The following is a 23,346-nucleotide window of genomic DNA, read 5'->3' as shown; positions in this document are numbered from 1 at the left end:
TGCTCAGCAGGATGCTCTAGGCAAGAGCACCTATATCACCTACCTAGTACACTTTTAAAGTTACTATAATTTATACATGTAAATTTTGAATAAAAACATAACACCACTTCCTGCTCTTCTAACTTTGGGAAGAACCAAAATCTGGGAAAAAATTAAACAATTTTCTTCCACCTTTAACCATGAGGTAAACAAACAACAAACAAACAACCTCTCCTCCCTATGTTATTATGGTGCGATCTTATCCCCACTTCCCAGAAATCTTCATCTGCACTTTATAGCAAGAAAATCCTCATGTTTGGGACTGGCAGCCAGCCCTGAAGCAGAGTTCTTTTAATGTATGTAGTATCCTGGGTATTGGTGGGGAAGACACATTACAAGAGACTGTGGGGAAAAAGTGTCCTTTTCCTTTCTCCCTTCCCTGAAACTTTTTTGTCCCTTCTTGTGAGAACAAGACTCTTCTTCCAGGCTGCCTAGAGCCCTCCACAGATGCCTTCCTGTCAAGGTCAGAGGATACACTAAGGCATTTTGGTGAGGGTCTCCACACCATATAAAATATATAATATATATATTTTAAACATATATAAAAATTACTGCTGTGAAGTCCACAGTGCAAGACACCATAAGTAGCAGGGCATACTAACTCCAAAGGCAGAAAAACTCCATGATATAAAAAGAAAGTCAACCATTTAAGAACCATTGAAAGGGTTTGCTATTGTGGATAACACACAAGTATAACTGGAAGTACCACTTACATTAATAACAAGTTTCTCCTGTAGAAAGAATTCTACTTGAATTAAAGCATCACACACTGGCAAGAGATTCATCAGGTTTTGTGACCATGTAAAGTCAATGGAAAGAACATGAGTTTTGCCAGATTCATGTTTAGTGAAATGGACTCACTGTTTTTTTCTTGAAGAAAAAAAAATATGATTTCTTGTTGCAAAGCAGAATCATTATTGGCTTTTCACGTAACAAAAAAATTAATCAGGATGTAAGCTTGCATATGCAGTTTATCTTGATTTTATTTATGTCCGGATAAGCACCCAGACACTTCACATCTACAACTTAATAATTTTGGTTTATTTCAACTTCACAAATTTAACAAGCTGCATGAAAATAAATTAAAGAGAACCAAACATCTGAAAGATGAAAGAAGAAGTGCTCTGGGCCCACTATTGAGCAAATGGTCTCTTTTAAAAAAAAATCAAACAATGCAATTCAAGCTATATTCCTACCTGTCATGTCTCAGATTCCATAACAAAGCAAGTTTAGACAGTTTCTTTGAAATAATAAGACAGAACCAGCAATATCACAGACCTCTGGGCTAACCCCACTCACAGTGCAAATCTATGAACATTTCCCAAGCACTTTGTTCAATGAGATTTACTCCCAGGTTAACTGCATACAGGAGTACTGTACTAGTGTTCTGGTGTGATGCTGTTGAAACCAAAGTCTAATCCAGGGTGAAGGTGCACAGCAGGAGTGGAGATGTAGGAACAACCCAGGCAACCACAACTACATCTAAAGAACCCAGCAGGTGTTTAAGAGAGATCAATACACTCATGTTACTCCATGAAATCCTCTCCAGCACAATCAGTGGGAAGGACCTGGCCTGACTACTGCTCCTGCTGGGGCTGTCCCTGGGGGGCAGTCTTTCTGCTCTGACCGCCTGGTTGGCTGCCCCTTCCCCTTCCCCAGGCGCCTACTCACCAGGAGGCAGAGGAGGAGCTGGAGCCCGGCGCTTGCCCGCGGGGCCATGCTTCGGCGCGGCAGGGGGCTTGGCAGAGAGGGGGCTGAGCGGACAGGCGCTGCTCCAGCCGGCGCCCAGCTGCTGGCGACGGTGTGGGAACATGAAAGGGAGAGCGTCTGCAACAGTAGCAGCCGCGCGGCTGGGAGGACACCTTTTAATTAGGGGCCGGGTTTTTTTTTCCCTTCCCCGCCGTGCTTTCTTCATACTTGCAGAAGGAGTAGAGCAGGAAACTCCCTGGCCTCCGCCTCCACGCAGGGCAGATAAGAAGAGATGCGCTTGCCTGGGACCGAGCCATCTTTGGGCTATGCGGCCTGGGAGCGGCACAGGGCTGGATCTGGGCCATGGGGGCACCCTCCTCTGCCAAAAGAGAGAGAGATCCACCCACCCACCACCTCTCTCCTGGGTCCTCTTGCTCCCCTCCATGGGGGAGAGGGCTGATGTTGCGTCCTGCCAGCTAAGCCATTTCTGCCCAACGTTGCATATATGCAACAGGGACCAAGGGCCCGAGCCTGGGAGTAAGCCACATTGACTACAATGGGCCTTACTTCTGAGTAGGCATGCCTAGGATTGGGCTCCAAATGGGTACTCCTGTACCCAGTCCTATGCATGCCTACTCAAAAGTAAGGCCCATTGTAGTCAATGTGGGACTTACCTGTAGGTCGGGCAAAAATGGGTTTTAATGAGTTCCTGAAGAGAATGGAAGAGAAGGAGAAGGTGATGGGGTGTTCAGGGGAGGAAGAATAGTAGGGGGGGGAGGACTGAGCAGAGTTGCGCCTTCCAAGGTTCCCCTCCAACCTACAACGGATGTATCATATTTGTAAGGGAGAAAAAGTCTGGACTCTGGTGCTACAGAGAGAGAAAGATCCACCCACCCATCTGTGTACTTGGTTCTCTTCCCCCCCCCCCATGGAGGGCAGGACTGATGCTGTGTCCTGCCAGCCATTTCTACCCAACGTTGCATAAATGCAACAGGGACCAAACGTGTACACCTGTGGCAGGGCAAAAATGGGTTTAATGAGTTCCTGAAGAGAATGGAGGAGGAGGAGGTGGGGTGTTCGGGGGAGGAAGAAAAGAAGGGGGGCGAATGTGCCTCCTCCAACCTACAACGGATGTATCCTATTTGTAAGGGAATCAAAAGTCTGGACTCTGGGGTGCGGTAGAGACAGCGAGCCAACCTACAGCCCAAGTCTATGCATGTCTACTCAGATGTAAGTCCCATTGTGTTCAATGAGGCTTACTCACGGGAAAGTGTGCATAGGATTGCAGCCCTATGCTCCTGCCCGCTCTCGCTCTCTCTGGGCAGGGCAGCTGGCAGGATCAGGCCCGCCGGCCCCAGTTCCCACCGCGGCACCTGGAGGAAGCGCACAGGTGTGCCAGGAGCGGCCGCCTCATCCTCCCTTATCTGCACTCTCTGCTTGGAGGTGGCGCAACACTGAGGAGGGGAGGGGGGTGGCCCGCCAGCTCAAGCCTCTCTCCTGCACCGCCTAGGGCGGTGGAAGCAGAGCCAAGTCCACCAGCAACAGCCCCGGCTTCAGCTCACGGAGCCCCGGTCGCCGCCACCCAATGGAAGTCCGGAGGGAGCAGCGGCCACCTTGCAGCGCCGCTCTGAGAGCACCGCAGTTGCTTTTGCGAACAACCCGACTCCGCCTCTCGCTCCCGGAGGTGCAGCAGTCGGGGTTCTGAGCGCCCTCTAGCGGGGAAGTGCGGGTGAGCAAAGGGGGTGGGCGCTCCGTCTCAGGGCAGCCCAGCAGGGAAGCTCTGGGGAGTCCTAGTGACAAGGAGCAGCCCCTTTGCAGGCTCTCTGGCTCACACATGGAGCATGCTACCAAGGAAGGAAGCCTGCCTTCCCCTGTCCAGCAGCGATGTGCGGTGGGTGGGGAGACAGGTGGCACAGAGCCTCCCCACCGGAGTCCTTTGAAAAGCGCCACAACCCCACAAGGCACCCACGTACCCACAATCCATGCACAGAGTGCGTGAGTTGTGGGTGCTTGGGTGCCTTACATGGCAGCAGTACTTTTCGAAGGACTGGCGTGGGGAAGCTCTGTGCCACCTGCCTCCCCACCCACTGCACATCCCTGCTCTCCAGGCCTAAGGGGGGGGGGCAGAAAACCCCAACACCTGGGCCTCCAGGGGGCCCAGGCCATGACAAAACTATAAAGTATAAAACAAAGTTATTCCAAAATAAATTTGGGTACTCAATCCCAGCCTATCCAGGGCTGCATTTCCCCTACCATTAGGTTACCCTTTGTCAAGACATCCAAAATCCAGACATTTTTGTCCAGGACTTCTTAAAAACTTTTGGTAGTATAAACACTAGAAGGTCTCTCATGATCATTCCCATGTACAGTGCAGGTACAGGCTGTAAGTTCAGTTCTCTGCTCTGTGGTGTGTACCTGTACAGACATGGCTGAAAAATGTCAGAGGCCAGCAGATATCCGTACAGGTAACAGTGAAAAAAAGCAAAGGAAGACTCTCATTATATTTATGCAATTATTCCAAAATCCAGGCAAATCCAAAATCCAGACACCTTCCTGTCCCAAGCAGTCCACATAAGGGATACTCAACCTGTACCACTTTTATCCACTTTCAGTGCACTTCTATTACCTCAATGCATTCTGGAGAAACAGCAGTTTAAGGGCAGCTCAAAATGTTTTCATTTATCTGCAATCTTGCTCATGCTCAGTTAAAACTGTAAATTAAAAATTTATTTTAAAAATGTAGAAGCATCTGTTTTGCAGACACATTTAGGAATGGGGGCAAATCAGGCATCTTACCCCAGGCCCAATGCCCGCTCTTCACAGTCCTGTTCCACTCTCCCAGTAGTGCAGTAGGGAGATCTGGGCTTGCAGGCCCATTGCTCCTCACTGTAGTGGGAGCACACGTGAATAAGAGAAGACCACTGCTCCTTTGACGAGCAGCCCTAAGCTCTGTCACCCTTTCACTGGGTATTGGGTCTAATGGAGTCCAGGCTTTCTTTCTGTGGCACTCAGTTAGAGGGTGGTAGTTGTCTCTATGTTCCATCCTTCCTGTGCACCACCCAAGAGACAAAGAGTGAACAAGCACAAGGACTTATCTGGGTCAAGTGTTCTCTGAGCTTCCCTGGTAACCTCAGTTCTCCCTGCCATGCTGCCTGGTATGGTAGTGGTGAACAGGCTGCTTCCTCTGCTTACCTGCACAAGGGGCCTGATCCTGTCTTGCAGTCAAGCAATCAGAGGTCCAGGCAGCTGTTGCCTTTCACGAGCAGGCAAGCAGTTCCTGCCTGCTGAGTGGGAGGAGATGTAGGGTGGAGGTGCTGTTGTGCATGGTCCCAAATGCCCAGGGACTTCTGTACTGTACTTCAGCAGCAACTATTCAGTCTGTGCTTGATGTCAGTGAAGCCTCCAGAGGTACCAGGCCAGCAGCTGTTGCTCAATTGTGCCAACCTGTGATGAGGCTGGCCCTGAATCTACCATTCAGGAAGCACAACCCTTAGCAGTTGGAGAATAAAACTATATATACTGTGACCATAATCAACATATACACCTTTCTAATTTCTAAATACAAAAACTTGCATTCTGGCATGTATGGAAGTGCATGTGTCATGGGGTTGGACAAGTGGCCTTTTTCTCTAATAGAGATTTTAAACTGGTTGCTAAGTAGAAGAATGAGTTTATTCAGGCGTGGTTAATTTGTAATTTGGAGTATAAAAACCTGGGTGTGGATTTATAGAGAAAAGGGAAGCTTGGTTAGCATTCCTTATGCTGGAGCATGTTAGAAGGCAACTTATGGACCTTACTAGCTTGTAGAAAAGCTACCTAAATTGTTCTTGTATGCTACTGTAAATACATGATAGTAATGTTTATGGAGGAACAAGGTCTCCCTTAAGAACTTTTCTTGTAATAAAGTTCTTCTATTTTGAAAGTTATGTGCAATCCATTTTTTGATCAAGGGAATGTATTTCAAAAGAACCTGGGCTCTTATGGTACTATAAGCAGACCACGTTGTCCTCGACGGTTAAGTAGATTTGGCTGGTAAAAGAGGGTGCAGGTTGCATCCTGCCAGGGTTTGGAAACCCCTTGGTCCCTGTTAGCAGCACAATCCTGGGGATCACATCACTGCCTTCTCCCACTCCTTAAGGGGCCATGGGCTGAGACTCTCAGGCTGGGGTATCACAACACCCCAATTTAAGAACCTCAGGTTTGGAGGAACAGTTCTTGAACTCAATTTCTAGGGAGAGTATAGCAACTATCTACACACGCACACACACACACACACACACACACACACACACACACACACACACACACTATATGTAAGGTCTCTAGCAGCCTCCAGAGCACAGGACCCTAATTAATTTCTTTCTAGATTTTTTTTTGTCTAGTGACTTGTGATTGTCATTTTTAAATGTGGGTCCCAGTGCTAAAATGTTGGGAAGCACTGGCCTAGGACTCAAGACAGATGGACACTAGCCAACTGGCTTTAAAAGATCATAGACGTAGACACAGGGAGTAGCTTCTGTTGAAAAGCCCTGCTATATCAGGCCAATGTCCCACTTAATCCACCATTGTGTTTACAGCAGTGACCCATCAGCTGCCTCTGGGGAGTCCACAAACATGGAGAAAAGCATATTTCTCTCCCACCATTGTCCCCCTGCAACTAGTATTGAAGATTACTCCCACTGAATCTGGAAGTAGTGCATAGCCTACAAGACTAGTTGCCACTGAAAGACCACATACATGAATTTATCCAATGTAACAGAGGCATAAAGTGACAATTACGCAGCAATATCAGCTTCCTTCCCAAATAACTATGAAGGTTTGATACATATTGGGACCAAAGCCAGGGTGGAGTTACATCCTCTATCTCCACCATAGCTGCAATGTAGCTCGCTCCCCTTCCCCAGATACAATTCAGGGAGGGCAAAAATCAAGTATAAAAAGCCACTAACCATACATGTCTTTAAGATGACTCCTTTTTTTTCAAATGTAATTTGAAACTGTGCAATAATTACAAATTATACAGTAGAATACTTCACAACTGACCAGAATACAGCAGGCAGGTAGTCTGACCCTTACCTGTTTTATTTCTCATTTTGCTTTCCCCTGCATCAGGAAGGTTAGACAAAGCAACAGCACTGGAGGAAGTTTGTTTATGGAGCTTTGGGTGAGTCACTTCTATTCAGTCTGTGGCTTTATGTTCCAAGTGAATGAAAGGACATAAATGAAAGGAAACCACAATTGGATATAAAAGTACCATTTTACCACTCCAGCATCACAACCTGTTGGGTTTGTTTAAAGGCCTAACTAAAAATGATAGAAGTTTCTCAGCCAGTATAACATGAATACTTTTTGCTTTTGATCCAACTTAACATGAACATTTTATAACATTGCATAAATGTTACAAGCCAAAACAGACTATATCGTGCCATCTTTTAATGAAAAAATTTAAGAATTCCACTGAGAAGACAAGGATGATCTAGAGCCCAATACTGGTCTGTTGCCTTCAGTTTGTTTGTGCTGTTGATGCAGAGCTCTAAATTCTTAAACTTGATTTTGCTGCCTTTGTTTTTCAATTTTTAAATACAGTAGCCCCCCCATATCCATTGGAGGTAGGTTTCAGGACCTACTATGGATGCCTGAAGCAGAAGATCATAGGGAACCCTACGTACAGTATTGGCAGATTCTGAGTTTAAGACCCAGAGGCTGCCTGTCTGAGTGATGGGATGGAGGGAGCCGCTGGGTGAGACAATGCGAGAGGTGGAGGGAAGCACGGCATGCTTCCCCTGCTTCACCTTGGCATGGCCTTCATGGAGAAGCTGCCAGCTGGTAAAGCGCTGCTGGACAACACGGTGCCACTGAGTGTGGTGATCGAGGAAAGCCAGAGCCTACAGTCATGCACAGTGCACTTCAAAAGGAGGTGCTGGCAGGCCAGGGAGGAGGAAGGAAGAAGCGGGGGCACCACACCTGAATTTAAGAAGTTTCTGGAATTTTAAATATATATTTTCAATCTGCAGCTGGTTGAAACCATGGATGGGGGGTACTACTCTGGTTGTTAGCCACTCAGACGGTACGGGAGGACTATGGGACAGAAATAGTTTAAGCATAAACAGAATTGGTATTTTTCAGGGTTGTGCTGAGCCCGAATCAGGTCCTGAGTCAGTGACCCTGTGACTCAAGAGTCATAGCATGCAGCTGTCACTACTCGACCTGTGAGAAATTTAGTCTTTCAAGTCATTAGTCATTTCAAGAAACATTTCAAGTCTTGTGTAGCCAAAAAAACCAAAATAAAATAAAAAACTTTAGCCATTCTCCTCCCCTTCAACCCCCACCTCCTGGAACCATCCTACCCAGCTGCTGCCGTCCTTCTGAATGCCAGCTTCTGGACTGCCCACAAGGTCTTTTGGTACAACGTGGGAGCGGCAAAAAAGGGAAGCAAGAATACACACAAGAAAGGGGCTCAAGTCACTTTGAGTCCCAATTCATTTTTAGAGCCACTGACCCGAAGTCATGATTAGAGTTGCGGTCTGCAACATCCACACCTCTAGTCATCCAAAAACACTTTTTGGGCGACTTGAGTCGAGTGCCCGTCCCTGGTATTTTTGTTTCTTTTGAATTGCCAATCTAATAATCCTCTTTGAAGGGAGTGATCTACAAAATCTGCTACACCCTCAAAACCACCAACCATCATTTACCAGTGCTGGGCAGCTGTTCACAAATTCCAGGTATGCTTAGAAACCAAGGTATCAAAATGGCCTAACAGCCAACCAACATCTGGCAAGGATGCTATGACTGGATAGTACCAGAGAAGAAACTAATGTGAAAATCCTGAGTCATGAATAAACCCAGCTCACAGCCTTGACGAAATTTCACCCATGCTTGCCACACTACCTCCCCTGCACTTTAGGCAGGATACATGAAAAGCAAGCTTTTCTGTATTAGGCCCCTTTATTTTGAAATAAAAACCACTTTATTACTTCTGTACAAAATGCATTTAAAACAGAATATTGATCATGTTTAACACAACTAGGGTCTTGAATATAACAGGTGGAAAGAACAAATCCATTTCAGTTTGATCCAAAGCAATTTATAAAGTTGACAAACTTATACTTCATTTTGGAAAATTTTTATAAATATTTAATACAAAAAATCCAACTTTACACGTTAAAGTTTCATGATAGAAAATAATTATTTTTTTTTTACCTCTTTGTGTTGACAAAATCTAGTAATGCAATGAATTGCCTTGCACAGTGGTTTTCATGATTTCTACAGTCAGGAAACATTTCCATATTTGTTAATTTTCCCCAGAACCCAGATGGTGTCTGAGCATGTTCTAGGGTACACAGTTCATGCAGGGCGAGACTAGGCCTGCAGGTGTTCCCCATGGCTCCATTTATTGAGAGCAGCATCCTACAAGGAAGAAGCTTTCAGGGAGGCTTGTTGTCTGTATTGATCTTCTCAGTGGAGAAACCCTGATAAGCCAACACATCTTCAAAAGACACCACATTTTTACGGTATAAAAAAGGAACCTTATGACTATCATAGTTAAACGATAGCTTTGCTTGAAAACATTTGCACATCTTTGTTGTAATTCTAATGGCCTGCACCCAAATTGCAGAACAAGCACTAAAAGGAAAGAAGTCGTAGCAATCATTTGTATTTTTATACAGCCCTTTTCCCAAGTACCCAAAGCACTTCATAAACAAATGTCAGACCTTACAACAGTCCTGTGGGACAGGACAATATTATTGTTCCCATATTTAGGTGTGGGGCTGAGAGATGGGACATTTGCCTATCCCAAGCTAAGACTGCCATTGTGCTGCTGCCGCCATGTTGCGCAAGGAATTACCAACTTTTGGAGTAAAATCCTCTCTTCTGCCATCAGTTCTAGTTCATACCTTTGCTTACAACACTGCACCTACATGATAGCTAAACTAAAAAAAGTTTAGAAAATTACAGTAGAAGAGTTTAGAAGAGAATTAAAGTATATGAATTCCAAGTTGTGTTATACCTTTTTTTTTTTGGACTTTTAAACAATTTTCATACTTGCTATGGTTGTTGACTTTTGCAATTATTTTTCTTCGTTCCATTTAATTTGCAAATTGTTGTGAGACTACCTTAGTTGCAATAAATTAACTATTACTCCCTGCAACTGAAAATGTTTTTACTGCAGCATACAAAACAATTAACACTTTCACAGGGCAGTACTTCAAATGAGGCATCAGGTATGAGAGTCTGACACCAAATTTTGATTACAGAAACAGTTTGTTGCAGGTGTACTTTTAAGCAGGTTTAAGGTGCCTGAAACCCAACTCAAAACATACAAAAAAACTTGCTAAATAGGAATGAGCAGGTTTTGAGTAGGTTTTTACTGTTGCAAAATTAGTTCGAAATACCACTCTATTTCTTCTGCTTTTAGTCTTTGGAGTTTGTCTTTTCCTGAACAAAACAGCTTCTATATGAAGAGATAACTGAATATATTTTGTTTTTTCCCTTTTCTCAAAAGCAGAATGTAAAATAAAATCCATTTTCTTCCGTTCTTTTCTACACCATTCTCGCCAGAAAGCTGCAAAGCTTGCAGCTCTGTTGCCCCAACTAGCTTTAGCTGGCTCAGCACCAAAACGTTTCAAGTTGGACCTGCTAATACTCATTCCCTAATTTAAACACACACCTAGAAACTGGTATGAAGAGGGGAGCTGGCATAGAATAGTAGCCAAGGGACCGAGTTGTGGATCAAGACTTTTCTGGTTTGAAGCTCATCTCTGACAAATCATGCCTTCTCAATCTCAGCTCCCCAGCTGCACAATGGGGATATCCTTGGTTTGCAAGGCTGTTGTAAGGCTACATCAAGGTAATACACACTAAGCCCTTTGCACACTAAACAAACAGGCATTAAAAGGTGTGTTATTTGTCGTATAAGGCTTTGTGCTGGCTTAGCACACTGTTCCAGTATCTCTGGATTCTGCAGATTCAGAGAAATATTCTGTGAAGTCCACATAATATTATCCACATTATCTGAAAGGCTATAAGCCTAATAATATAGACATACCGTGGGGGGGGGGGGAGGAATATAATTCAAACATCAGCCAATTATACCAAAATACAATAGGCTTCCAATATTCTGGTATCTGGAACTATAAATGTCCAATTATTTGATATGCCAATTATTTGATAACTGTCAGGAGGTACTCTAAGCTGGTTTCATATTCAGTTAAATATACTGTGTCTGGATACACAAGTGCGTGCGTGCACACCTAAGTTACTTCCATTCCTTGCGCACTTCCCACTAGCACCTCAGTGCAGACAATTGGCTTGACCAGAGAGCATTGAGTCTCTCACGCTTCAGCCAGCCAGACACAAGTGGGGGGTAAGAAGTTTGGCTTGAAGTCAATAGCATAACTGACTCATTGTTTTGCCAAAGCTCACTCAGCACTGATGTCTGGGCACAGGAGTAGCGTATAACTGGATGCCAGACTATTGGAGTTTTTATTGTACTTAGTGCAACTGGCTTTGGGAGATTAAGGCTAAACTCCTATAAACACTTACCTGGGAGTAAGCTTCATTGAACAGAGTGAGACTTGCTTCCACAAAAGAATGCATAGATTTTATTTAACTAGGCCACAATAAAATCATTCCACCATGACTCCATAAAGTTCCATGTAAAGAGTGGTTTCAGGCATTTTTTGTTTGTTTATATATTCACTGTTTAGGCCAATTGAATACATTCTGTCTAAGGTAACCTGACCAAAGAGAAGACATTGCTGTGCAATACAGACTGAACACAAGATAGCTACTATATGCATCCCATTTTTTTATTATTCTCGGTTTCCAGCACCACACGTTTAGCACCCAGAGATGGGAAGATGCACCAAAAAATGGTGACTGATGCTAACAGTTTTACTGAAGACATATCTATAATTACCATGGCATGAATGGAATGTTTTACAACTGTTAGCAGAACGTATTAAAGCACTTAGGCCAATACTCCTTTTGTGCATGAAATTATCAGCCTTTGTGGTGAAGTTCTGGTGTTTGCCGCTGAAAACAATGGCATTCTCACTCCCATGCTTATGGGTGGCAATGGTAATCCTTATTGGCATCATTGGTGGACAGAAATTCAGTACAAGGAAAAAATAGTTTAGATATGCTACATATATACAAGAATACTTTCCCCCTTGTTTGTGTTTCAATTTAGTTGATTTTTGCCTGGTTCAAATAAACTTGTCTCACATATTCAATTACAAGCATACCTCCCATAGCATGAGAGATTCCTTCCCCAAAAGTCTAGCACTGATACACTGCTACAATAGCTGTCAATCACACCCAGGACAAACAGCACTGTAGCAAAACAGCACTAAAGAAACAGTGTTATGTACTTAGTATCCCAAAACATCAAAGCTTTGGTTATTATAACAATGTAAGAAATTAAAAATCATTTAAACATAAAGCAATGGTATTTTAGCACTTATTTCTATAAAAATAAAGGTTCCGGTAAATAAAAAAAGACGATGGAGAAGAAAAAACCTTAGTATCACCCAGGCCCAAACCACCAGTAACCTTACAAGCAGAGTTCTTAAGGTGATAAAGAATACACCTTTGTCTTCCTATAAAAGGAAGATGTAGAAAAATTAGGAAAATAATTGCTAGTCAGGAAGCAGTTTGACATTCCATTTGGTTTAAGGAAACAAAATAGACTCCTCAGTGTAAAACTCAAGATAGTGGCCAAATCCTACAGCACCCTGAAGTTTAGGTATAGAAAGGTTGATACTGACAAGCCTAATGTTAAAATACAGTTTGAGTAACCACTCCTGCTAGAAAGGGGGGGGGGAAGTCTGCTATGTTTAATTGTTTCAAAAGTTATCCTGTAGAAAAAGTTGATGGTTTCCTGCTCTGCTATCAGTGCACTTATCTCTTTATACAGGTTTCTGCTAATGTCCTAAACTTGGGTTCCAGTTGATCTAAAAAGTCAAGGCCCTCTTCATCTTGCTGATCAGTGCAGCAGCCTACAGAACCAGCTGGCGATCCTCTTCCTTCATAGTTATAGGAAAGGACATAGTCTTCAGAATTCTTATGCTCTTCATCCTGTCCACACAGATACAGCCTCTGCACGGGGAAAAGGGGAAAAAACAAGGTATTAGTTTTCTTAAACTAACCGAAACATTTGGCATAAAAATGATTTCGTTGATTTACCTTTCAATGTTTAATTTTTAATCAGAGTGTGTCCTCTAATGGGTTCCTATACACAAAAAATGCACATGATTGGTCTATATCATTAATTCTCTTAAGAATTTAACAAAATAAGCAAGCTACTGATCAGACATGTAACAGATTATTATTATTAAGAACACTTATATGCCGCTTTTCAACCAGAGTAGTTCACAAGGTGGTTTACATAATCAGATAAATGCAAATCCTTATCAATTCACAAAGAAGATGAAAAATAGTTATATGTGTTTTATTACAGAAAGGTTCATCTTCTGGGATCCAGTACAGACTACATACACTTTTTCAGGCTGCACTCTCAGAACAGCCTCTACTAGCAACACTGGATAATACTGGAAAAATTCTGATAGATTCTACAGGGCAGTGTTTAAACAAACCACAATTCCAAATCCAAGAAGGATGAATTCAAAGCATTCCTTAGAATATAGCACCCACAGCTGTAAATAATTACTATTAACAGAAGAAAGGTAAGCCAAGAATAAATATATATATATATATATTATATCAGCATGATTACCTCAGTTAGCTGAGGGTGTGTGAAGTTCTGCCATTCAGAATAGGAATATCTGTATGTCTCCCCTGCAGACTGGCCATATCCCCTTCCATCCAAAGTATGGCTTCCTCCTCCTTTGGCAGACTCCAAGGTGAGATGACCTCTGCCTTGCGATTCCAGTGTCTGGTACTTTCCTCCTTTGACCATCTCAAAGCATTCCGGTCCCCCAGCTTTTACTCCAACAGCTCCCATGCCTACTCCTTGATCAGAAGTTACCACGTTCCCCGTTTTCACAGGAAGTATATTGGGGTCCTACAAAAAGGTAAAAGCAAAAGGAAAAAACATAGTTGCTTTAGGGGGTGGGGGAAGGGGCTAGTTAAATAAAGTCTCAGAGCTCATTTGAATGTTTTAAGAATCTGGGAAACAGGCGAGCAGGTTGTGCTTCAACATTCTCCAATCTCCCAATCTATGAGGAGTCCAGAGCATCCCTATGCAGATCTCAGTCCACTCAAATGTCCCAGAATTTGCTTAGCTCCAAGCAATGGCCCCCCATTTTGCTTCCTCCCACAAGTCCACGACCTCATGCAGATAGCTGCTATGGCACTGAAATAAGAACAATTATGACACCTCCAATTCTAATTTCTACCTCCACTTGCATGGAGTTATATCAGGGGTGCTCAAACCCCGGCCCTGGGGCCACTTGCGGCCCTCGAGGCCTCTCAATGCAGCCCTCAGGGAGCCCCCAGTCTCCAATGAGCCTCTGGCCCTCCTGAGATTTGTTGGAGCCCACACTGGCCCAATGCAACTGCTCTCAGCATGATGACCAAATGTTCGACCGTTCGCATGAGCTGTGGTATGATTGCTCTATTGCTTGCTGTTTCACATCTGTGATGCAGCAGTGGCAGCAAAGGAAAGGCAAGCCTTGCTTTGTGCAAGGCCTTTTATAGGCATTGAGCTATTGCAAGACCTTCACTCATTCATATAAGTTCATCTTTAATAAATTCATTTATGTAAACTTATGTAAATTTATTCAAATTTTAAATGTAAATTAATTCTTCCCCCCCGGCCCCCGACACAGTGTCAGAGAGACTATGTGGCCCTCCTGCCAAAAACTTTGGACACCCCTGAGTTATATTATCATTCAAGGTTGGTATGCTGCCTGTGCTACTCAAGACAGAATACCACCTCTGGGTTTTACAGTAAAGGTCCCAAGACAGGTGGTCTGCTAGGGACGAGAACAGGTTTTTCTAACAGTTTAGGGGTTAATCATTTTCACATATTTTCAGAAAGATCAATTGTTGGATTAACTTGAATCCCAAGAGGAGAAAGTACAACCCAACCTGACCTGCTTAGGTCTGGTTGCAATAGATACGTGTACAAAAGATAAAACTGAAGAGTGCCTTCTTTCCATTCAAATCCTTGAACTGAAACAAAAAGTTGCTAATAATAAAGCTAGGTCACTATCATATTGTCAAGTATCCTAATATTCTTGGGTGCTTTGTATACTGTTTTACTTAAAATCTAGCTTACCATTTTAAGTAGTTAATCATATTAAATGTTTATTGCTATCTACTAAAAAGGAACCACCTAGTTTACTCTGCAGTATTCTAAATTATCTGCAGTTAAAAATTCATGCAAATGAGCAATACACTAGCCTTCTTTTTTAATTCATTAAATGAATGGGTTTGCATGCTGGAATATCATGCAACATTACCAGGTATTTAATTCAGATAAGAACAAATACTCCCCACTCCATCCCCATATAGCTTATCTTATGTTCCCATTCACCCTTCCTGCTTCCCTTTAAATCTAAAACTACCTTTTTTCACTGCCTCCCACACCCTTTTTCTTTTGTCATCCTCTGATTGGAATGCCTTAGCCCTCTGACCTGTGGCTGGCTCCATTTTTGTATTAAAACAATCACTACAAACCTACCTTTTCACTCTCTCAAATTTAGTCCTTCCTTCCTTCTCTTTGTCCATGCTTCCAAACTTAAAAAAGCTTAAGAGAGGGACAGAGGCATAGCTAGGTCATTTGACACCCCGGGCCAATAAATTTTTGTCCCCCCATATGGCATAATTAATTATATTGATTAATTAATTCACATTTTTATACCACCCTTTCTCTAAGCAGCTCAGGGAGGTGTACATGGTTCCTCCCCTTATTTTGTACTCACAACAACCCTGTGAGGTAGGTGACACTGAGAGATAGTAATAGTCATGACATGAAATGAATAATAATAATGGCCAGAAAAATAAATGCAGCAGATACTTCCCCACAAGCAATGGATGAAATTCTGCATCAAATGGTACATAACATGATGGCTTTTATTATTCCTAAAAGCCACGATTTCCAGAATTTTGTTCACTAGGGTGTCACTCTCCCCCCCCCCCCGCCCCATGTCTCATTGGCATGTTTTGAGTTAAGCAGTGGTTCATAAACTTTAGCTGGGACCCACTTTTTAGAATGACAATCTGTCCAGAACCCGCTAGAAGTGATGTCATGGTTGGAAGTGACATCATCAAGCAAAATAAAATTATAATTAAAGAAAAACAGATAAATAAGGGGAAGCCAAACCTTTCACCAAGTGAATTTTCTCTGTAGCCTGCCTGCAATAACACCCCCCACAAAAAATTTTCATTGGATAGGAACCATTCTGGTGTCATTGGATTCCTCTCAGCCTGCCCTTTCCGACAAACTATGACAAATTTGCTTACTCGCGAGTAAATGCGCGATATGGCTCAGCTTCATTTTCTATAGGGTTCCATGCATTTTTTGGTTTCTGGTTTTTTGGTCATAACTTTTGATGGAAAGGAGATGTTTCAATCTGGTTTTCTGCATTGCATTCCGCTGGAAATTCTGCATCCAACGGTATATGGTATGATGGGATTACTCCAAACCTTCACAATGTAAGCAATGTTGGGGCATTTGTGGTGTCACCCCCCCAAGGGTGGTACCTGGGGCGGACCGCCCCCTCCCTCCACTAGCTATGCCACTGGAGAGGGACCATGAATGCTGCCATACGCATCAAAGTTTTTGCAGATATCTTAGGAATTATAACTCACCATTACTTCTTCTCCAGGTGCTTCAGTGTTTGATATGATTAAGTTCTGATTAGCTAAGTCATCACATACATGCTTACTCACAGGTGCAGCACTACCACAGCCACAAAGCGTTATTAAGATTACTGTAACAGGAGAGAAGAAATACCAAAATAAAGTGACAAATAAGTGTATTTGTTGCATTCTCATCCTATCCTTTCTCCAAGAAGAGCAGCACACATGGTCCAACTTCTACCCCACACCATCCTCGGAGATGGGCTTAATCTTAATCACCAGTAAGGTCACCAGTAAACTTAAATACAGTAAACTGTTAAACAGAGCACCGCCTCAGTGGTCCCTGAAAGCTGCAATGTAGTTTAATAAATCTAATCACCAACTTTTCATACAAAAGGACTTTCTCCTTAAAGTTTGTGACCTTAATATTCCTAGATCTTAGACATTTGGTACTGCTGCTTTGTGGATCTCAGGCACTGAGATACAAAATGATTAAAAAGCTACACCCCCCCCCCCAGATCTATCTAACACTAGCTGGGGAATCTGTATTATTTTTAGGCAAATCAAGTTGCCAATGCATACCACTTTCAAACTTCTATGTTCAGATAAGGAAAAAGAGCACAGCGGACAAAAGCTCAGAACTGTCCAGACCCACTGGACATTTCAGAACTGTTCAAACACACTTGCAACACACTCCTGACTTGGGACTTCAGTGGGGCAAGTTCCCCGAGTCAGCCCAGAAGTGTCATGAATATGCCATAAAACACGTTCACTCCTCCTTATAATGAGGCTGGGCCAGTGCAGAGGCCTGCACCAAACTATAGATGCCAGATCTGCACTTGGAGCAAGTGAGTTTGTGCTGGCCAAGGAAGGACAGGGGAAAGAGAGTGGAGAATAGAGGCAGAATGGAGGCATTTGGGGGCAAGGGAAGGGTGTGACACTGGATGAATCAGGCCCAGGAGGGGGATGGGACCAGTTGTGGCACCGCAGGCCAAGTCTTAACTCCCCTCCAGGTGAGCCGGGCATTACACCAGGCTGCTCAGAATTTCACCAGCAATTTCGCTGGTGCAGATCCAAATAGCTCCACAGGGATGGCTGGGGTGCAACACAGGGTAAGGGGAAAATTATCCCCTACTCTGAGTTGTGCTCCAGCCAGCACCTGCCTTGCACTGGATACAGCATAGACTACTTGGCCTGCCTGTTCCAGTGCAAGTTAGGACTGGGCTGCCTGTTTCATCCAGTGGAGCATGTGTGGGGTTCTTTACCCAAAGCTAAAATCTCTCAGTCTGGTTACTAGTGGAAATGGAGGAATTAGGAGAAATGAACCCAGCCCTTGGCTCCTCCCTGAAGACACCCAGCCACTGGGACCTTGGCTTTTAAATCAGGGACTTGGGTACATAGCCCCTGATGCTGGGAACCATGCATGCTACACCTAGCTGAACTCTTCCCCTCCCCCCCAAATACGCGTACATGTACCTGTTTTCACAAGCACACTGCCCCTAGCTGTATGGAAGAACCTATGCAGTTTAAGTCCACATCTGAAGCAAATAGGGATTTTTGTTTGCTAGAAACACCAATTAAATGCACATTAAAGTGGGTACAGGTTGAGACTAACTATTCGATGGGTTCTGTTCCAAGCACTCATGTGGATAACAAAAAACACACTATAGCAAATCAATTTAAAAAACAAAGTTTGTTTTGTTCAGATGATTTTAAAACAGCCTTGCTGACCTTCCTGATGTAAGATAAGAGTCATTAAAAAGACAATCCATCATCAATTCACTCCACCCCTCCCTTCACCAATGCAAAATGATCACCTTTCTGTCACATGCTGGAGGGAAGGGAGGGGTCCACAGGAGAGAGAAGGATTGATGGATTGTCAGCCTGCTGCCCTCTTTCTCTCTCTCATTAAGCAGGCTATTGTTAAAGGACTGTTCAGTTTTTTAAACTGATTTTAAAGGGGTGCATTTTCCCCTTTCCAGGGATCAGCACAATCCTTCTCATTTGCTGTTGTGTTGAGTCAAATCCATGTATAAAAAAATCTGTGTATAAATAGGCTAGACCTGTATGTACATATAAACTAAACCACCTTAAAGACCGTGTCAAAATCACCCTGAATGTTACAATAGATGCCTTGAAACTTACACTAATGGCATATGTTGCTTTGTACATAAAAAGGCATAAATATACTCACACAACAGCAGTAAGGATCCCAAGATCATTGCAAGAATGGCCCAAATACCAAGACTAATATTTGGTGCCTGCCGAGGCAGTCCTCTCCATTGACAATCACTGGGAGTTATACAATTACACAATACAACTCTGACATTAGTGGTTCCACTGTGGCCTCCGCTGTCTGTTACCACGACAGGAATTGTGTAGACACCATAGTCTAACTGGCCCACTGGTGCCAGGAACGCGGATTTATCTGCAAAAGGGTCAATAAATCCCAGGAATGAATATTATTTCAATCTCATTGCTTGAATTATTACCACAGAAAGGACAACTCTATGAAGGAGGAACACACCATCATTTTGTGTTATCGTCCATTGTGTGTCTGATGTTCCAAAACTGAAAGGAGTTGTATAAGGTGGTAGATCAGCATCCACAGCAGTAAGACAAACTGGTTCTTTGTCTCTGCACATTACATACTCTTGTTGAACAATCACGGGGAAATTATCGTTCTCATCCTCTAGATTCACCACCACTACTCCTGTACCTGTTTTACCACCTAGGAAAAAACAAACCATTTTACTGCCAGCTTTACAAATTTAATACTGTTCATAACTTTTAAGAATAGGTTGCCTGCACTTCACCCTGCATTTAATAAGAAGCCTTGTATTTCTAAAATTAAACACCCATGGCTTGAGGAAAGTTAGCTGCGATATCAAGTCTGGCAGAGTCTTCATTCAAGGAAAATATTAAATTATACACAGTATTCCAATTAGGACTGAACAAAGAGGTTGAAAAATGAGGACCATGGGGAAACTTCTTGCTTTGCCTCAGGAATTCATTTTTAAATCTATGGACAATTCTGGAGTGATTTCCTCAGGCATGCTCCCCACATATCAAATTAAAAATTCAATTTTTAATATCAGTGTTGAAAAATACACCTTGGGCCAGTGAAGCACCCTCAGCTGATACTGATAAAATTAAAGTGTATTCTAGAGCAGTTTTTCCCCAGACTGTGGGTTGGGACTCACCAGAGGGTTGCAACACAATCACTGGTGGGTCGTGAAACTGACAAGCTGATAGCTGACAAGGAAAATGTATTAAGCCTTATGGAAAGTGAAACAGAGCAGTACATGCACATTTACTCACTAGTAGGCAAACGTGCCTTGGCTCTTATCGAAGGCCAGGCGAAAGGGAACACAAAGCCACCATTAAGGTCCTGATCCGATGAATGTGGAGCTCAACAAATCCTTCAAAAGGTGATCACTCTCTCACCATAGCAAAAAGGTTTGAGCAGCTGGTAAAGTGAAACTTTTTTTTTTAGTTTCACAAAGCTAGGTGGTTCCCAATAAAATGTTGTTTTAAAAAGTGGGTCCTGGTGCTAAAACGTTTGGGAATCTCTGTCCTAAAGGTACATTAAGTTGTATCAAAAATACTGATCGTGAGCTCTAAAAATGTAGCCCAAAGCTTACATATACAGGAGCAAAAACTATCCTATTTCCCCCAATCTCTTCATTGAGAGAGAAGTATCAATGAGAATGATTACAGCCAAAACCACAATAGCACATGAAACAAGAAATAAAGGGTGTCAAACTCATTTCATACAGCAGGCCAAAGAGTAATCATGATGCCTGCTGAGGGCCAGAAGTGATGTCATTAAGCAGGAAGCAATGTCATTGAACAGGTCATAACCAGAAATAATCACTCTGTTCTCATGTAGGAACTCATTAGCTGCAAATGACACACAGAGAAAATACACAAATCTTGATAATATTTCAAGATATGGGAGAGCCCAATTATCATGTGGGCCACTGTTTCAGCAGTGACACCTCAGCATTGCTCAGCCGCTGAGAACCTGAGAGCCAGACAAAGCCCAGGGGCCAGATATGGCCCACAGAAGTTTTCATGTTTGACACCCCAGCTGTACACACTGACTGGGCAGTATTGTACTGGCAACCTTCAGTCTCGAAAGACTATGGTATCGCGCTCTGAAAGGTGGTTCTGGCACAGAGTCTAGTGTGTCTAGTGTGGCTGTGCACTGGGCAGTGCATCCTAGAATACTGAGAGGTAATTGCCACTTAGTAAACATGTTAAAGTTTGCTCGGTACATCACTTACAGCATTTAGTACTCACTTCGGTCTGTTGCAGAGACTGTTACGTTGCACTGGTGCATCTGTAAGTTTGGTACATCTCTGTCTAGGAGACTAGTGGTTCTGATCTGGCCTTGATCATCTATGGTGATCCAGTTACATGGATCATGTATTATTTTATAGCTGTATAATAGTATAAATGGAATAAAAAATATTAGAAACAAGTACTTCAGAGGGTACAATGCTTTAATATAAGTTAGGACTCTAAGCATGGTGTTATGATCAAGGATGCTAAAAACTTCTTGTCCCGATATCACATAGCAGTGGATTCTGGAATGGCTTTACATTAGGGCTATACAATGGGGAAGAAGTTCCAGAAACTCAGGAATACAAGAGTTGCCTGTATTCAACTCTCTAAAGCCCCAATCCTATCCAACTTTCCCGCACCAGTGCAGCCGCAATGCAGCCATTTGTAAGGGAACAAATGTTCCCATACCTTGAGGAAGCCTCTGTGACTGCCTCCCCACCACAGAATGCAGAGCATGCCCCTCTGGCACAGTGGCACTGGAAAATTAGATAGGATTTGGCCCTGACTCATTATGCTGGTGTCAAACTTTCCAAATAATTTAGAAGGCAGATCACTTATTCCTCCTAATCTGACTACTCTCCAGTTATTGAAACTGCTTCAGAGTCAATACAAAAATCAGACAGACAAGGCCATCAAATCAGTACAGAACACATTTAGAATAACCCCTGTACAAAATGTGCATAAGATCCTAGTTAACAAAATGGCAATTATTTGTTTAACGTGTAGACTGCTCACTAGTATCGTGGTGCCAGATTAGGCCAGCTGTTCCCAAATTCCCAGAGAGCAGGTTCCTGTGGGGGAGAAGCAATGGCAGCAATGCGATCATGCTACTGCTGGGGGCAAAAGGTTTTTGTGTTGTTTTTTTAAACTTACCTGAGGCAGTGCAGCCTAACAGGTTGCGAAACCAAAAGTGGCCTTTTTTCAGTTGTTTTGAGGCATGGGAATCCTGCAGAAGAGTCTGCAGGCTCCCTGGACCCCCCCCCCCCCCGGTCAGTGCTGCTTCAGGCAAGTTTTTAAAAACGCTTCTATCCCTGACAGCAGCACAATTGCATTGCTGCCTTTGCCCTCCTCCCACCCCTTAAGGGGACACAGACAGAGCTTCCCTGGCTGAAGTGTTACAACCCCCCAGTTTGGGAACCTCTGGATTAGGCTTTTCTCCTCTACAGCAACGTCTATGTACCAGAAAAAAATTAAGTGAATATGGCAATAAAATACAATACCGCATGTCCTCGCTGTTTTCAGTTTCCGGGTCCTTTGCAACATACCGACCAACTGCTGTTCCAACTGCTGTACATTCTTTAACATTTAAAATGTACACAGGAGGGACGAAGACAGGCCCTTCATCCACATCCCGGACTTTGACGATAACATAGCAAGTACTTGTAGAAATGGCTCTTGAATTTGGTGCAAGAACGTAAGGCGCTTCATTACTGACAATGATGTCCAGTCTTCTCTCCCTGTTCTTTTCATAGTCTAGTCCCTGGAAAATAAATTTGGTTGTTAAATACCGGATTTGCTACAACCAGATCTAAATTCATTATTGTTTTTGAATGCTGAAAAACTGATAATGACGTATGACCTCACTGACAGTTTTAAAACTATTATACCCATTCAGAAGCATTGTTTGTATGAAACATCCCCTCTCATTTTGCCACTCCACTGTTATCAGTGATTATAAAGGTAGATGCATTTCCTTATCCTGCCTGCTACCTCCACAGTCTGCACCTTCAATTAAACTTCACTGTATGTGGACATACTGGAGTTTATGGATAGGGTAAAAGCAAGTAATGCTTACCTTTCAGTAAGGGGAATCCACTCTAGTCCCAACTAGAGTCCCACCCATCAAATTTTCCAGTAATCAGATTTTCAAGTTAGTAGTCTAATAAACCGTTACACAATGACTGCAGTATACAGTATATATACACCCTTTGCCATGAGGCACATATGAAACTGTAACATACATTTATTCTCTTCTCAAATAATTTGTTTTCAGATTTATAAAAGAAAATATTGTTTCATTTTAAAACAAATTAGACCTAAAAAAAGACATCCATTTCTTTATGAGGATTCCCTTCACTCCCAGGCAGGAGCTGCCAAAGAAGGAAATATTTTAATGCCAGTTTAGAGGCAGACGACTTGTGCCTTTTACACTTCCCTTACAAAATATGCTTCAGACTGCTCTTCCCTTTCTAGCCTTGGTTAGGTAAACTAAATGAAGGGAAGGGTTTCTGTCTCCCACACCACTACAGAGAGAAGACCAGCACAAACAGCACCAGAACATCCGGTGCTTTTTACTAGAGCCTGAAGTGCTGCCACAAATCTTCCTCATTCTTTCACCTTACTTAGACACAATAAGGTTTTTACTGAATAGACCATGACAGCTCATAAAAAGGCTGTATGGCAGCAGGTCCCAAACTTGGGACCCACTTTTTAAAAATCACACTATCAGGACAAACCTAGCTAATACACTAAGAAAAAAAAAATTGCTTTACCAGCCAC

At 43.0% G+C, this 23,346-nt stretch overlaps 2 protein-coding genes across 2 annotated transcripts in view; both read right to left on the bottom strand.

The window, feature by feature from the left end:
* Positions 1–3,142, bottom strand: part of LOC136648312 (desmocollin-1-like) — a 49,252-nt gene extending 46,110 nt beyond the window's left edge. The window contains exons 1-3 of the mRNA XM_066624425.1: positions 3,102–3,142; positions 2,403–2,437; positions 1,711–1,831 (exon numbers count right to left, since the gene is read on the bottom strand). Coding sequence (XP_066480522.1) covers positions 1,711–1,831; positions 2,403–2,437; positions 3,102–3,142 — 197 coding nt within the window. The remainder of the gene's footprint in view (positions 1–1,710; positions 1,832–2,402; positions 2,438–3,101) is intronic.
* An 8,165-nt stretch (positions 3,143–11,307) lies between these two features.
* The window catches only part of LOC136648311 (uncharacterized), a 79,614-nt gene continuing 67,575 nt past the window's right edge, over positions 11,308–23,346 (bottom strand). Inside the window, exons 28-34 of the mRNA XM_066624424.1 lie at positions 22,068–22,327; positions 20,803–20,942; positions 19,025–19,228; positions 18,692–18,925; positions 16,507–16,628; positions 13,466–13,753; positions 11,308–12,828 (exon numbers count right to left, since the gene is read on the bottom strand). Coding sequence (XP_066480521.1) covers positions 12,631–12,828; positions 13,466–13,753; positions 16,507–16,628; positions 18,692–18,925; positions 19,025–19,228; positions 20,803–20,942; positions 22,068–22,327 — 1,446 coding nt within the window. The 3' untranslated portion in view covers positions 11,308–12,630. The remainder of the gene's footprint in view (positions 12,829–13,465; positions 13,754–16,506; positions 16,629–18,691; positions 18,926–19,024; positions 19,229–20,802; positions 20,943–22,067; positions 22,328–23,346) is intronic.

This window comes from Tiliqua scincoides, chromosome 4 (assembly GCF_035046505.1).
Source record: "Tiliqua scincoides isolate rTilSci1 chromosome 4, rTilSci1.hap2, whole genome shotgun sequence".
Taxonomy (NCBI): Eukaryota; Metazoa; Chordata; class Lepidosauria; order Squamata; family Scincidae; genus Tiliqua; species Tiliqua scincoides.
Note: the sequence above shows the minus strand (reverse complement) of the source record. Positions and strands in the feature narration are given on the sequence as shown.